Source organism: Medicago truncatula, chromosome 4, assembly GCF_003473485.1.
Source record: "Medicago truncatula cultivar Jemalong A17 chromosome 4, MtrunA17r5.0-ANR, whole genome shotgun sequence".
In the NCBI taxonomy this organism is placed as follows: domain Eukaryota; kingdom Viridiplantae; phylum Streptophyta; class Magnoliopsida; order Fabales; family Fabaceae; genus Medicago; species Medicago truncatula.
Genome location: NC_053045.1, coordinates 47,274,622 through 47,290,041, shown reverse-complemented (window position 1 = coordinate 47,290,041; position 15,420 = coordinate 47,274,622). Strand labels below are relative to the sequence as shown.

The 15,420-nt window shown below is 32.0% G+C and overlaps 1 protein-coding gene across 1 annotated transcript; it reads right to left on the bottom strand.

Annotated features, from left to right (window-relative positions):
- Positions 1-2,568: 2,568 nt before the first annotated feature.
- On the bottom strand, positions 2,569-4,604 carry LOC25493493 (cyclin-D3-2). The gene is made up of 4 exons (XM_013602001.3): positions 3,900-4,604; positions 3,596-3,797; positions 3,327-3,460; positions 2,569-3,203 (listed from the first exon to the last, which is right to left on the bottom strand). The coding sequence occupies exons 1-4, from the start codon at positions 4,356-4,358 to the stop codon at positions 2,919-2,921; spliced, it is 1,080 nt and encodes a 359-aa protein (XP_013457455.1). The 5' UTR covers positions 4,359-4,604; the 3' UTR covers positions 2,569-2,918.
- Positions 4,605-15,420: the final 10,816 nt, after the last annotated feature.

Here is a 15,420-nt window from a genome sequence, read left to right as displayed (position 1 = left end):
GAGTTGCTCAGCTCAAGAGCTTGCCAAATGCGTTAATGCTAGATTGACCTGCATCTTAAACCTCTGCAGTCAATTGTATGATTAATCTAACGGTTGAGATCAATACCATCAAGCATTGAATTAGTACCAACCTGATTTGAGCCGATGCTATAGTTAGTAGGTAGCTAGCTTATTTTGAATCTATGATGCTATCAATTATGTTACATCTATCTTGGCCGTATTTACACAAGATGCATTCCTTATTCCCATTAAGCACACACAAAACTTGCTAAGATACAAAGGTGCAAATGTGTTTGGTTGTGACGGACGCAAGAATTGATTTTGTTTAAAAATGATTTTCATCAAAAAGATTTATGTTTTGATATATTCGTGTAATAGTGAATTGAATTATAGATTTATGTGTGTAAATCAAAAAGCTACAAATTATAGCTTAAGTAAAATCAATTCCGGAAACACAATCAATTATACTCGACAGCCATCAAATATGTTAAAATTAATTCTACATCTTCAGAGTCAATTATGATCCTCTAGAACCAAAAATACACTTATTATAAATTTTCTTAATTCTCATTTATAGAGACCGTAGTAGTATTAAATTGTAACTAGTATAGCTCAGTAAGATTTCGGGTTCATGATTAAATATAAGGAAAAAGGGTTGTTGTTTTATCAAAACGAGGAAAAGTGTTGCCTAAACTATACAATCTTAAATCCAATTTGTAATCAAGAGAATCACAACTTTAGCTAGTACTTCTAAAGATACGAGAAAGCACTGCAAGATAACTACCAAATTTGACTCTCAAACAGACTCATCATATCACCAAAAATTATCATTATTCAGCAGGAATATAGCTGTCACTTTGAAAAATCCCTCATGCTTGTGGACTATGGTAAAATCATCATAACCATGGCATCATGCATCTGATACATATAGCGAACCATAACCAACTCAAAGTGATAAAAGCAACAAAAAAAAAAGACAGGACCACAGTGTGAAGTAGGAACAAAGTAACATCCTCAAATCAAAGGTTTACCCAATTATGGGCAGTCATTTTCAGATAAAAATTTGTCTACACTACTGGTGACCTGTCTTTACCTTTTGATCATTTTTGGGTATTGGATGGTGTTTTATTGAGTCTAGAAAAACCCATTTTCTTTCAATCTTAATGGCAATCTATGTTGTCAACATAGCTCTCAATTATCACTTTCCTAACATGATATTCAAACAAGAGTCATTAAGATTTGGACTTCAAAGATAATTCATTTTCTTCCAAAAATGAGGAGTCAAGTACCACAGCACAGCTGGTTGAAAACTCAACTTAATGCATTATTTTCCATCTACATCTTGTGCTAAATGCATTTTCTATTTTGACAAATTTATTTTAGCTCACGTTTCCTAAGATAGCACTGGTAGTAGCTTGGTATTTTTTTTTAATCATATAATAGTTTTTTATTTGTACCAACTGACAATGAAATTTTATAAAGTCCAATGTCATTCTTTAATGTCAAACTGCAAAATTGAGTCATTTGACCATAAGATCCTAAAATTTATTGAATACACACTTCGAACTTCAACTATTTTTCCTATAAAAGTTAACGAATGCAAGGGATGAATATAGGGACCAAGAATGCAGAAGTGAATAACTTTGACACCAAAATTGCATTTGAAGTAACATACAAGAACTTAAGAAGTTAATAATCAAAATTATCAATCCATGTGTGTAGCTAAGAAATTAAAATCTTATTCAATAGTAAGGAAATAGCTCGACAAAACTAGTTGGAATAGGTATTATTTGTAAATATGGTAAAAGATTGGGTTCCATAGCTAATTATCTATGAGACTCTGCTCATACCACCCACACTCCGTAAGGGATCCAGATTCCCTACGATCTAGGAATCACACATTTACACACGTTCGATAAGAGCGGAGCTATTTCAAGGAAAGACTATTTTCATGAATCAATCACAAATCAACTATGAGTGTTGATATTCTATTAAACGGAAAACATGGGTGGTGGAAGTAAAAGTATAGAGGAGCACTACAGTTACCATTTTTCTGTCGTGATGTAATTGTGAAAACTATTTCGCTAGAAGTAGCATTTTCCGGTTCAAGATCAAAGGCTTAAATCACACATCCGTAAAATCTGTTCTAAATCTAATGAACCTCAAACATTAATTTCAATTGTACAGTCGAAATCAATAACTGCACTATGCAGTTACATTGGGGAATTTCCATCCCTCCCTCCATAAGGTATAGGATTTAGAGAAGTAAAAGAAAGATTGAAATTTTATCTAATGCAACTCTAATTAATCAGAAGATGCAATACTAGAAGAAACTACAACTACTTCCAAGACCTAGAAGGACAACATATTTTCTTATTGGGTTTGGTTTGACATTGTACAAGAGTTTCATTACTTTATCTAATGTTATCACTTGTCACTAAAGACATATGACCTATCATTGAAGATTAGTTAGCACCTAACAAATTTCATATGCAGATCCTATACTTCATGAACAGCAGAGATATCTTATTCCAAAAAAATGAACAGCAGAGAGATTGGCATATCTAATAACTGGTAAGAAAATATAATCTCAGGTGTGCTTATTGACAAAAATGTGTAAGATGAGTAAAAGTTGCAGTTGATAGATAACTCACAGGTAGAATTACAAGTTCACAACTCATCTTTCTACTCAATATCAGATCCCTGCACCACCTTAAACAACAAAGTGGATGAAGGAATCTCAGCCTCTGCCTCATTCCATTCATCTTCAAATGTTTGGCTAGAAATGTATATAATAACTAGAACATAATGTAATTGGATTTCAATTTCCATAACATAACAGCCACCAGAATTATGTGAAAGAGAGCTACCACATTTGAAGTAAAAATACTAACATTGTTCATCATCATCATCATTAATTAACGAGGGCTATGAAGAACATCAATAGACACACGATTAACCGAAGGCAATCGCATCTGCTGGTCTTGAGCTTTGCTCCTCTTGAACATCGGCTGCAGTGAGAGCGAAACCGACGATGCCGCAGTCCATGAATCATTTGAGCTATCACAACTGAAAGATGCGTCAATGACACCACCCGGACTACTTGGTTCAGATACACGCTTACGTTTTTGGTGAAGACTGTAAATGCCATCATCGCAAACTAATAACTTCAGCATAAGTTTGTAGCACTGATTCACTTGTTCCTGTAAAATCAAATCATCACCAAACTTTTCATTTCGCTTATATTCATCAAACCAACATCAGATTTGGAAAATTCAACAATAATTGACAATGTAGAGGAAAAAAACAGTATTAAATGCACAAACCTCACTAATCTTTAGTAAACCCAAGAGTTGTTCAATGTACTCGGTTGCATTAAATGGTTCAATCTCTTTAATTACATGGATCATTGTAGCAGCAGCCAATGTAGAAGGAAGATAACTCATCATAACCCTTGAATCTGACAACAACAGTGACATTGAATAAACATAAGTACCATTAGTCTTAATTACATGTCTCTGATTCAGTTTAATAATAAAATCCAGTACAGTATCATATTTATTAGCATCAATAATCAAATCTTATTATCACTTACCAACAATGACATGAAGAAGAACCTTCTCACAACGCCACATAAACTCCCAATGCAAACGGCTCTTCAAACCAAGTCTTCTAACAATGTGTTCAAAGAATGAAATTGGTGTCACCGGAAGCATCCTCCATTTCAATGTAGATAACACCAAAAGCTCCATTCTTTGTATAGTTTTAGCTTCAAACACAAATCTAGATTCCTCAACCTAACAAAAAAAAAAAAACATAAAAATCAAATTAAACAAAAAAAAAAAAAAAAAAAACTTTATGGCATTTCAACAAACACATAGACTACTTGATTAACATACTTGAAAATCCAAAAGAAGTGGCACATGGGTTTCTTCCATTTTAGCAGCAAGAGACAAACAAGCAACAGCAGTGAGCTGAGTCATCCAAGGCTTATCCTTTTGAAACTTCAAACTAGTAACGAATCTATCAAAGTAGTTGACAGCAAGAACAGTGGTCAAAGTAGAAAACCCATAATGAGCACAAACTCTAGAAACCCAATTGACACCTTCAACACGAGACTCATTCAAAGATCCATCAATAACAAAATCATCATTAATCAAATGGGTTTCTTTCTCTTTCATGATTAAAGAAAGAACTTCATCGTCTTCCCAAAACATATCATTGTTGAACAAAATCGATAAAGATTGAAGCTTTGTAGCAGATGGGTCGTTGGTAATGGTTTCTGAATCGGTGAGGGATTCATCTTCGAAGGTGTTTGGTTCTTCACAGAGAAAGGAAGGAGATTGAGGTTGAGACATCTTCTATGGAGAAGATGAAGAGAAAAGGTTGTTTCATTGTGAGAAAGGGAGAGACATTTTCAACTGTGCAAACGTTTGTGTTGAGTTTGTGTTTGTTTTTTTTCTCTCACTGGAATTTTTGTTTTTTGTTAGGAGAGTGAGATTGAAGATGATGAATGGAGTGAGTAATGAAAACAAAGGGTTTTATCACGCTTGTCCTTTTCTTTTCTACCTTTACTATTCTCAACAAAAAATAATCACCTATGGTTGATTAATAATGTTATTATTACAATTTTGATTTGATTTGATTAATTGAAATCAGAAACAGGCTGTTTGCCGCCTAGGGAAAGAAGATGGAGCGTTTACAGCCCAAGACAAATATTATCTCTTGTTTTGAAGTCCAATCCAATACAAGGATGCTAGAGTACCGCTTGGATGACATTGTGGTTGGTGACATTTGTGATATTAGTTTATTGTAATGTTGCAAGTGGCTTTCTTCTTTCACTCTCGAAAGTTTTTTGTTTTTTTTGTTTTTTTGTACACTTGTGACATTGTGGTTGACATATGTCATCAACCACAATGTCTTCCAAGTCCTATCTAAAAGGTACTATAGTATCTGTCTCAACCTCTCATCTCAGGATTTATATGATGATGTAGGTTTGAGATCTTTTTTTTTGAAGAAAGGTTTGAGATCTTAAAGTGTGCCTCTTTTAAGGTTTTAGATTTAAATATTTTAGGCGTTCACAATTTTTGTGATGGATTGATCCACAGAGGGTTTTACCCTTGCTTCAAGTCGAGACCTCGTTACTAGACAATGAAATTGGTCCACCTGATTAGTTAGTCATTGGATCGAGTATCGATTTATGTATTATTAGATAGGTACCTTGATTCTTGAATTTCTCGCAATCACATATCTATGCAGCTTCACACATTAAGTAATAGTTGTCGTTGATTTGATATTAAATGGTTCATATTACACAATCAATTTCACACAATCAAACAAACTTGTTTGTTGAGTTAGATCGAACGCCCTAGAATTGTATTTGTGTCATGCAACTAAAAGTTATAACGGAGAATTCACAATACATGTAATCATATCTGCTTATTATTTAAGTACTCGAACTTGTGTCTATTACCTGCCGTTTAAATAAATTAAACTAATAAAAACTGAATAATTGTAGGAGTCGATCTATTCTATATAAAAATAAATAAATAGATACACTATTGTAAAACTCATTTAGAATTGCATTCAAAAAGATTTTATCTTTTTACCCAATCGGTCTCACAAGAAGTTTCTTGTGTTTGTACTTGTACTCATTGTGCAAGTTTTATCTTACCCATAATGGGTATATTTTTTATAAATATTCATGAGTTTACTTGTCATCCCTAATCAAAGAAGTATTTTTTATCTTCTTAATTTTTCTCAATTTAAATTGAGAGTTTAACTATTGTAGTGTTGTGTGCGTGTGTTTTTTAGTAATGGTTGTGCGAGTATATAATCAAAAGAAATTAAGAACTTAAATTTAAAAAAATAATTAAAGTATCATTAATTACCATTTTACAATTACACTCACTCTGACGGATTGTTGGAAAGCATCCAAAATTTGGCATTTTATGTATTTTCTTAGTAATCGCAGAACTTGCAGATGTCTGATTGTTATGAATGGATTAAATATTTTGCTTATGAGAATGATGAACAACTCTTATTGATATCTTGTTAGTTTATTTGAAGAACCCGCAATGAAGAGTTTATTTCACACAACTCCTAGGCAGATTGAAAAGTTTTGAATCTCATTAACATGCAGCACGAAGCAACTATTAGGTGCTTTGGTTCAGTCAACATACACAAGGAACCGCATTTGGTATCTTGGAAACCTCAAGTAAGTGCAACGGTTAAATTAAATATTGAAGGTAGCTCTCTTGATAATCTAGATCGCTATGGTTCAAAGGCTTAATTAGATACACTAATGGTAATTAGGTCTCTTTGGGAGTTGTGGTATTGCTACCATATGAACGGATAGTTGTAAGTTATTTTTCACAACCTTCAAATAATATGGAATAATGACTTTCGACATGTTGAGTGTGAATCAAATTACCAATCAACTTTGACTTTGATTTAAGGAAGGAGTTCCGGCATCTCATCCTTATGCACTTGTTATTGACCTCATTAAGAGATTTATTGATTAATAGCCACGTGAAACTGTTAATCAAATACAGGGCATGATTGGAGGGTGATTCGATCTCTTAAAAATGGTGTGTCTTTTGATTACATTTATCATTGACTCGATCATCTTCTCTTGTTTAACTTGTCTTTTCTCTAGTCTCTGTCTTTTTTTTGTTTTTTTCCTTTTCAAGGCAATAATTCTTTTTGAGTAAATAGGCAATTACCCCCTGAAATTGTAAGTTTCGTCAATTATCCACCTGAAATTAACAAAACTTCAATTACCCCTGAAATTGCACAACTTTAATCAATTTACCCCCTCCGTCAAATTTTTCTGTTAGTCAACATGACGTTTTGCAAATACCCCCCTGAAGTTTTGCACTTATGTGCAAAATGGCCCATGAACTTGATTTTTTTTTTTTTTTTCTTATCCTTAAAAGTGACTGCATTGTCACTGATTGTGAAGCATATTAGCTAAGTTTTGTCGGTATACAACCATATATGTTCCCTGAAACGATCAAACCAATGCATGACATACATGATGAAACACATAAATGACATATAATTGGCATAACCAAGATGTCAAAATATATGGCTGCGTTACTCCATATAAATTTTAGGATATATATGGAGTAAATATAAATTTTAGGATATATATGATTAAATAGGCAATTACTCCATATATGGTTATAAGTGGTGACATATTATATTATCGTCTTGTCTTAGTTTAGAAAAGGAGTGACTATTGCTAATCTTTTTTATTCTGTTATATGATCGACTACATGTGTTTCTGAATCCCTAAATGTGAATCATAATGAACCATTTTATTTGAGCAGCTTCGATTGCATTAGCTTTAAACTTTCAACGATTGAATTTCAGTTTTTTTGGCATGATTTTGAACGCTTTACCATTCTTTTGTTAAGTTCACTTTCAACTATTAAATTAACACATTTGATTACATTTTTAACGCTTTGCACAAGACCCTTTTGATCATTTTTTGTTCAGCTTCCACCATTATATAGTCACTCAGGTTGTTGGATAATATATCAATTTTCATTGGCCAATTACTAAGTCCAAATTTGCATGTTTTGGATAAGAAAGAAAAATATGAATTTTAGGATAAGAAAAAAAAATGAATTTTCAAGTTTAGGGGGCGTTTTGCACATAACTGCAAAACTTCAGGGGGATATTTGCAAAACGTCATGTTGACTAACAGAAAAATTTGACGGAGGGGGTAAATTGATTAACGTTGTGCAATTTTAGGGGGTAATTGAAATTTTGTTAATTTCAATAGAATAATTGATGAAACTTACAATTTCAGAGGTAATTGCCTATTTACTCAATTCTTTTTAAGAAAAGATTAACCGAAGCCAATTAAATAAGTGTTTTTTTATACGGTAGACATTGTGGTAGCATGAAACGTGGGATATTGTAGGGGTTTCGTATCATTATTTTATGCTCGATGCGATTGTTGTTGACGTTAGATATCCCCAGCGGTTGGATGAAGATTATTGTTACGTATGGATCTGAGTGTGCAGTAGTATAACAGGGAACCATAAATGCGTTGACCCTGTGTTGGACAAGACGTGTCATCATGCCAGGTTTGTTAAAGATAAATTGCTCTTCTTCTTTTTTGACTACCGGTAAAAATTACTCGTAACTATTTCATGTGAATTTTTTTTTGAATAAATGTGAATAATGTATTTAACAAATAGTATTTCCTCCGTCCTATTTTAAATGATCTAATGTATATATGTGTATTTTTTTTTTTGGTAAATATATATGTGTATTGTTTACGAAACATGATTTGACCTTATTTTTTTACTACTCCCTCCGTCACGCAATAAATGATCTGTTTGAAAATGTGCAATTTTGAACTAACTTACTTTGACCATATTTTTCTACTAATATACAAAAGTAAATAATATCATATAAGATGTTGTTAGATTCGTCTCGATGAGTATTTTCAAAATATCAAATTTTCATAATTTTTTTCAATATATTATTCAAGATATTTAAACTCAAAATTACGCATTGGTATGCGTAATTGGGTCAACTGTGTCACTTATTAAGGGACGGGGGGAGTAATATATAAAGATAAAATATAGGCTTAATTGCACTTTTGAACCCCTATCTTTTTAAAAGTTGCGGTTATGGCCCCTAACTAATTTAAATACAAAACAACCCCCTATGTTTTAATTCTTTGGCAGTTTTGGACCTCAGTCCATTAGTGAGGTGCCACGTGTATTATTTACGGGGCCACGTGGCACCTCACTAATGGACTGGGGGTCCAAAACTGCCAAAGAATCAAAACATAGGGGACTGTTTTGTATTTAAATTAGTTAGGGGGCCATAACCGCAACTTTTGAAAAGATAGGGGTCCAAAAATGCAATTAAGCCTAAAATATAACATATAAGATGTTGTTGAATTCGTCTCCATAAATATTTTTAAAATATTAAATTTTTATAATTTGATAGTAGAATTTTTTGTTTTGCTAATAAAAAAAAACATTAAAAAAGTTCTTTTAAAAAAATGGATTGTGTTAACCAATGCGTCTTGCATTCATTAAAAAAGTTAAATATAAAAAACGTTTATTTAAAACAACAACTTCTTCCTTTTTAAAAATAATAAATATTCACTTTTCAAAATTTTCAATACAATTTTTTTAATTTGGTTTTCTTAACTAGTATAATAAATTTGTTGTATTAGAATAACAATAAATATATATTATTTTTAATCTGTAAGATAAGAATTTATATTATATTATATTTGTTATATTGTTGAATGTTAGTGTCAATGAAAAAAAATAAGTATAGTTTATTACAATATTAAAAAGTAAGATATTTATACCTATAATTTTAATTAAAATTTCATTAAATTATTATTCGTAATTTATACGTATTAGTGCAGTAAAAAGAGCATACAGATGGACATACCGGTCTAACTAGACAAAATTTACTATGGAAGCTGATTAACATTAATAACATGTTTGTAAAAAAAAAAAAGAAAACATTAATAACATGTTGGATATCGGGATGTGACAGAAATGGTAAACATGTACTTTTAATGCTGTAAAATTAATAGACCAACTTAAAGCTCAAAATTAAATTAAAAAACAAAAAGGTTAGCTAATTGATTGTGTTGAATTGATTCAACAATTGACTAGGTATTGGTGAAATGACATACTGTAAACCTCAACATTTCTCTAGAAAACAATTCAGTGATATTAGTGAAATGAAATGATATACTACTACTAGGAGTAAGCTGTAAACATGTGTAACCAATGTCATTGAATTGAAGACCAAATAATATTAATCTTTTTTCTAATTACTCCAATTTTACAACCCTCCAAACAATAGTATCCGAGTACCTTTCCTAATCGTTTTACACACAAAAAAGAAGTGGCAAGCAATGGCCATTTGCATGGTACGTACGTGGAATGGAATAATAATCATTTTGATTCTTGAATTTGTAATAAGCAGCGACCATAGTCTTTTAATGTATTGAAATTTTAAAATAGTTTTTGATTGTGCACTTCGTTTGTCAAATAGTCCATGATATTAAAATGCTTCATTAATATTGTTATATCAGTCTTTCAATATACTTATTTATTGTCATATCAATCAGTACTTACTTATTGTCATTTCAATCCCTACATGAAAAGAATTATTGTGAGTATTGAGGGGAGTATTTTAGCGTCAGCGACTATTTTAATTAACAAAGTGCATAGTCAGATACTATTTTAAAATTTTGATATATTAAGGGACTAATATGACTACTCATTACACGTCATCCAGGGACCAAAGTGTCTATTATCCTATGTGGAATGTATAAAACGACATAAACAGTACCCATAGCAACAAACAAAAAGAAAAAAGAACAGCACAAAAAAGAAAAGTTCTGTATCATGCATTGAAACCATAAAACCCTCAAACAAGTAAGTGCTCCCCATTCTCTCTTTTTCATCTCTCTCTACGTTACTTTTTTCATAATTTTTGCCGCGCGTATTCTTCTCTGCAACAAACCACGTACATTGTACTCCTTTCACGCCATGTATGTTTGTGTTAACAAAGATTGTGACCAATGTAACACCATTAAATATTGCAACTATATAATTAAATACACACCTCTGCAAGCCAATACTGTGTATTACTAATGCCACCAACTACGTACATTTCTTTTCAGCTGAATTAAATTTTAACAGAATTAACATTAATGTACATCAGGAATTTTTTGACTACTTTTTTAATAGGTGTGTATAGTATTTATCACACCAACAATGAACTTAGAAATTTGTTACCATTGATATGATAGGAATGATAAAATTGTGGTTCACGTTATGTGAATTTATCTGAATACCTTCTGCTTCTGGTCATGATTCTGGTGTCATTTAAGGGGTACTATTTTTTAACCAGCAATTAAAAAGTTACTATGTGATTAGCTGAAAAACAAGCTAGAAAGTTAACCAAAGGATCACTGAGGGTGTTTCCTAATTTGTCTAAGTAATTAGTTCAATCATTTATCTTTATCTTGTACTATAGCCATAACAACAATTATGATAATGATGACACATAATTGTCCTTTTTGTTTTATATGGACTAAAGGATGTCCTATGTCATATATGAGCAATTAATTATGTCCACTATTAGCGTCACACTAAACACTAAGTACACGTGCATAGCTTAAAATCTCATGTATATATGTGTATGGATGTATAACTAAGAGCCCCACATTGGGTTAATAATTTGATCCATTTCATACGCTTCAATTTGTAATTGGGAGTTTGTTGAAGTTAATTAAACATGAAAAATACTTGGTTGCGTATATGAAAAATATTTGATCCATTTCCCACGCTTAAATGATATTTATTTTTGTGTATATGTATTCAAATACTTGTGATAAAGCTTGACTTTTTTAACAGGGCCGGATCTTGGAGTGTGCAAGGAGTTCAATGAAACCGGAGCTCTTTAAAGTATGAGTTTCAAAAAAAAAATTATAGCTCAGTAGTAATACCCCACTAAAAACAAAAATTCCTTATTCTCTTTCTCTCTGATACCACGCGTTCTATCATCATCACTCAATCAGACTTTCCTTTTCTTCTTCCATGATTTGATTTCCTTTTCCTTTTCCTCATCCTCTTCTGTTGTCTTGTTTTAGGCCTATTAGAATTTGGTCTTCTTGCTTTTGGTGTTATGTGGGTGTTTTTTTGGGAGGGTGGTTTGATGTTCCTCCTGTATACGGTATGGATTTTCATCTTTGGGTGTATCACATATATACAACACCTTGTATTTATCTTTTAAAAAATTTAAAGAGAACATTGTTCTTTTAAAAAAAATATGTTTTTATTTTATTACGGACCTCTTTTCACTTACAGAACCGAGCCTCCAAATTCGTAGGAACTGTCATGCTTCCTAAACATAATTAATCGATAATCAGAGCCATATATTCCACTATTCTCCATATACTAGTGCAAAAAGTACACCAACATTTACCACGGAAGCTGCTGATTATTAACAATAAAGCTCAATAAAATTAATACATGTATTTTTTTATTTTTAAAATTGTATGTTTGACCCCTTATGTTTATTTTAAATTTTAGATTGGTCATTTTTTTTAAATGGTCTAAGCTAGTGATTAGTTGTTAGGTTCGTGTTCTTCTCATTCGTTTAATTAATTTGAATATGGTATCTCCAACTTCTTCATACCTCAGCTCAAATCAATCGAGCTTCCCAACTTCCCCACCCCCAAATCGTACAATTATAAAGCAAAGAGCCAAAAATGCAATTAAATTTTACTTTTTAATTTAATTACATTTGTGGTCTTCCTATTTTAACGATATATAAATGTTGGCCCCTGGTTATTTTTTATGTTCTGAAATTATACCTAACATTTTAATAAGGGTGGTGTAGCAAATTTTTATATGAATGACAAACTTATATAAGTGGATGCCACATCAAAATTTTAATAAAATGTATAAATAATTTTTGTTTTATAACTCAAATGTATTAATTAAATTGTAAAAAAAAATGTATTTTGTACCCAAAAAAAAATTGTATTAATTAAATTACTTAATACTAATTATTATTTATACATTGACTTAAAGGCGCTTTGTTCCTTCTATTCTGCATGAAACTATATTTTAATCCGCTCATTTCAAAATCTATGTTTTAAGTACCCTAGTTACACAAATGGTTCAATTTTGATCACATTCCATATTTTAAACCCCAAAAATGGGTGAATTTTGGCGGCAAAAGCGTCACCTTTTGACCAAAGTTGATTTTTTTTTTTTGTATTTTTTCCTCAAATTTAACATTGGGTCCAAACTTCATTGCCTGCTAGGCTAAAATTCACAAATTTCGGGGATAATTATCTAGGATATGATCAAAATTGAAACAATACGTAAAATTGGGAAACCAAATATACAAACTTTGTAATAGTGAGACTAAAACCCTGTTTCAAGAAAATAGGAGGACGAAAAGTTAATTTAAGCCTTCTCCCTCGCCATTGCTCACCCAATTGTACCATTTGGTCGTTTCTTCTATAAGTTGTCCCTAGCTTATATTATCCTCTTGGCACTAATCATATTTTTGTATTCCTTGTACTACAATGATTGGACACTTGTACCCAAAAGCAGACGATGAACCCAAGAGTTTGTACACTTATACGACTGTAGTGCGTGATCCAAAACGATACTTAGCTCTCCAACATTGTATCTTCTTGTATTGTCATAGAAAATCTTTAACATGTTTCATAAAACAACCAGAATGGGCATTACTTGTTCAAAAAGATTAAATAACCCTAAAAACTATTTAAAATCATAAATTTCTAAATAACCATTCATTAAATGTTATAGATCATGTAATCACTCAATTTTTCATAGATCATGGGGGATAATTGACGTGTAATAATTTACAATTTTACCGTTTATCAAGCTACAAAAAATACTTGAGTTAATAAAAGAAGTATTGAAAGATAACTTTTTAGGTTGACCCAACGAGCTCACCCGACCTACACGTCTCTTTCCCATTTTTTCAACATGTGAAACAAAATCCACCAACTTGATCGATAAGGTCTAAAATCTCAACTCGTTTCGACTAAAACATTGGATTAAACGGATTGATCCATTGAGGTCAACCCATCTTACCACCCCTAGGTGCGATTAGTCCCATGCTCTTTTTAACTAATTGATTGTGTTGCACGATAAAGGGTCTGAAATGCCAGCAGTGAGAGAGGTAAAACTTGTATTTCTTTGTCCATAGAAAGTGGTCATTTGTAGATTAATTTTCACCTTTCCTCTCTTCTTTTCTTGAATGTGAGGCTCCTATATTTCTTACACTACCAGCTTTCTCTTCTTTTCTCTATGCACTTTTATGGCTCAAGCTGCGAGGCACATAGGTAAAGCACTAGTATAATAATCCACCAAAACCAAACTTTGAAATAAAGAAGAGAATAAGGTTCCTCTGGCGTGCTTTCCATTGTGAACATAGTTAAATTTCTGAATTTATTACTTTTTAACTTGTGGTTAAAAAAACTCTATACTTTCATAAATTAAGCAATTATTAAATCAATGTTAAAAGGCAATGACCGTATTTGCTAAAGACAAACACTAAATACAAAAATAGCATGTTGTGTTTGCATTAACCTATAGTTAGAAGTCAACTAATCTTCTTTATTTAAGAGACCATAAATTATTGTGCTATACAATTCAATTAATTTAGAGATAATTAATCTGGTTGAGATCCAATCGTTTATACTAGCTAGTACTCTATTCCATTTAAAACCTTGAGTCATTGACCACATTGCTATTTCATACACAACAATTAGGATATAGAAAATTGACCTTGTGAAGTTGTTATCATATTCTCCTTTCCTCTTCCCTAGCTTTGATTATGGTACTATCATAACTTTATTTTTTGGACCATAACCCGTGACTTATAGTATTTTATACAAGAAGAAGGAAAAAAAGAAAAGGTTAATTTGAGATCAAGGACCATTGGCATTTCCCTGCAAATAGAAAAAGGTTGATGTTGGCATGGTCGATTTCATATTCACCATTTGGCACAAATTGCACAGCGGAAACAATGAATGGTACTATGGTAGTATGAGACAAATGAGGATTTCAAGACAACCCTTTAAGTTAGGTTTGGCACAAAGAATACGGTAAACGTCGAATACATATAGCCGAATAGGTCATATCATAGTACTTCTCGTTCGATCCGGCCTATTTTCAACTCTGTAGCGGGTAACATGCAAAATATATTGCTATTGATCTTAAATTTGAATACTAGAAAATAAAACTCGACCAACTTATTATTTTACCCTTTAAGTTAGGTGCTACGACTCACTTGACCTTGAGTAACGAGCCAATTGGAAATAATGATGTGAAATTGATGATTAGGCACGTAAAAGCAAAGCTCTAGTTCCACGAGTTCTCCTCAAGTAGGATGCAAATCAAAGAGCAATGATTTGCCATTATTTTCCTTACCGGCAATGTGTATGTGAGGTCGCAATGTACAACTGCTTTGTAAGAAAAACACACACAAATATGAACAAAATAATCACCGTTAAGGATGCATGCTTGTGGTATCCACCTAAGTTACAACATATTACTTGTAACCACATTAAAAGTAACTCAATTATGGCTTTGACTTAAGTGAAAGGGCAAAAAGGCAATGAAGAATATGCCCCAATTTGACTAGTTACAACATTGACTAGTCAATTCAAGTTTTTACAAATCATAGTGTTTATTTTCTAGTGGGGCACCTACACTCCTTTGTTTCACCCTTAGAACTGTTGCTATACATATATGAAGCATATACATCTTGCTTTATTAGGTTAGGGACATCAAAATGTCATGTTTTTTCTTTCATAATAGTCAAATGTAGTAGAAAAAGGCTCTTATAATTTGGATGAGCTAGCCT

Bases quoted from the DNA above. Each gene is read 5' to 3' on its own strand.
- LOC25493493 (XM_013602001.3), bottom strand. From the start codon at position 4,358: ATGTCTCAACCTCAATCTCCTTCCTTTCTCTGTGAAGAACCAAACACC. The intron at 3,798-3,899 runs GTATGTTAATCA...TTTTTTTGTTAG, and splicing joins CACTTCTTTTGGATTTTCAA to GTTGAGGAATCTAGATTTGT. The intron at 3,204-3,326 runs GTTTGTGCATTT...TTGATTTTACAG, and splicing joins GTTTACTAAAGATTAGTGAG to GAACAAGTGAATCAGTGCTA.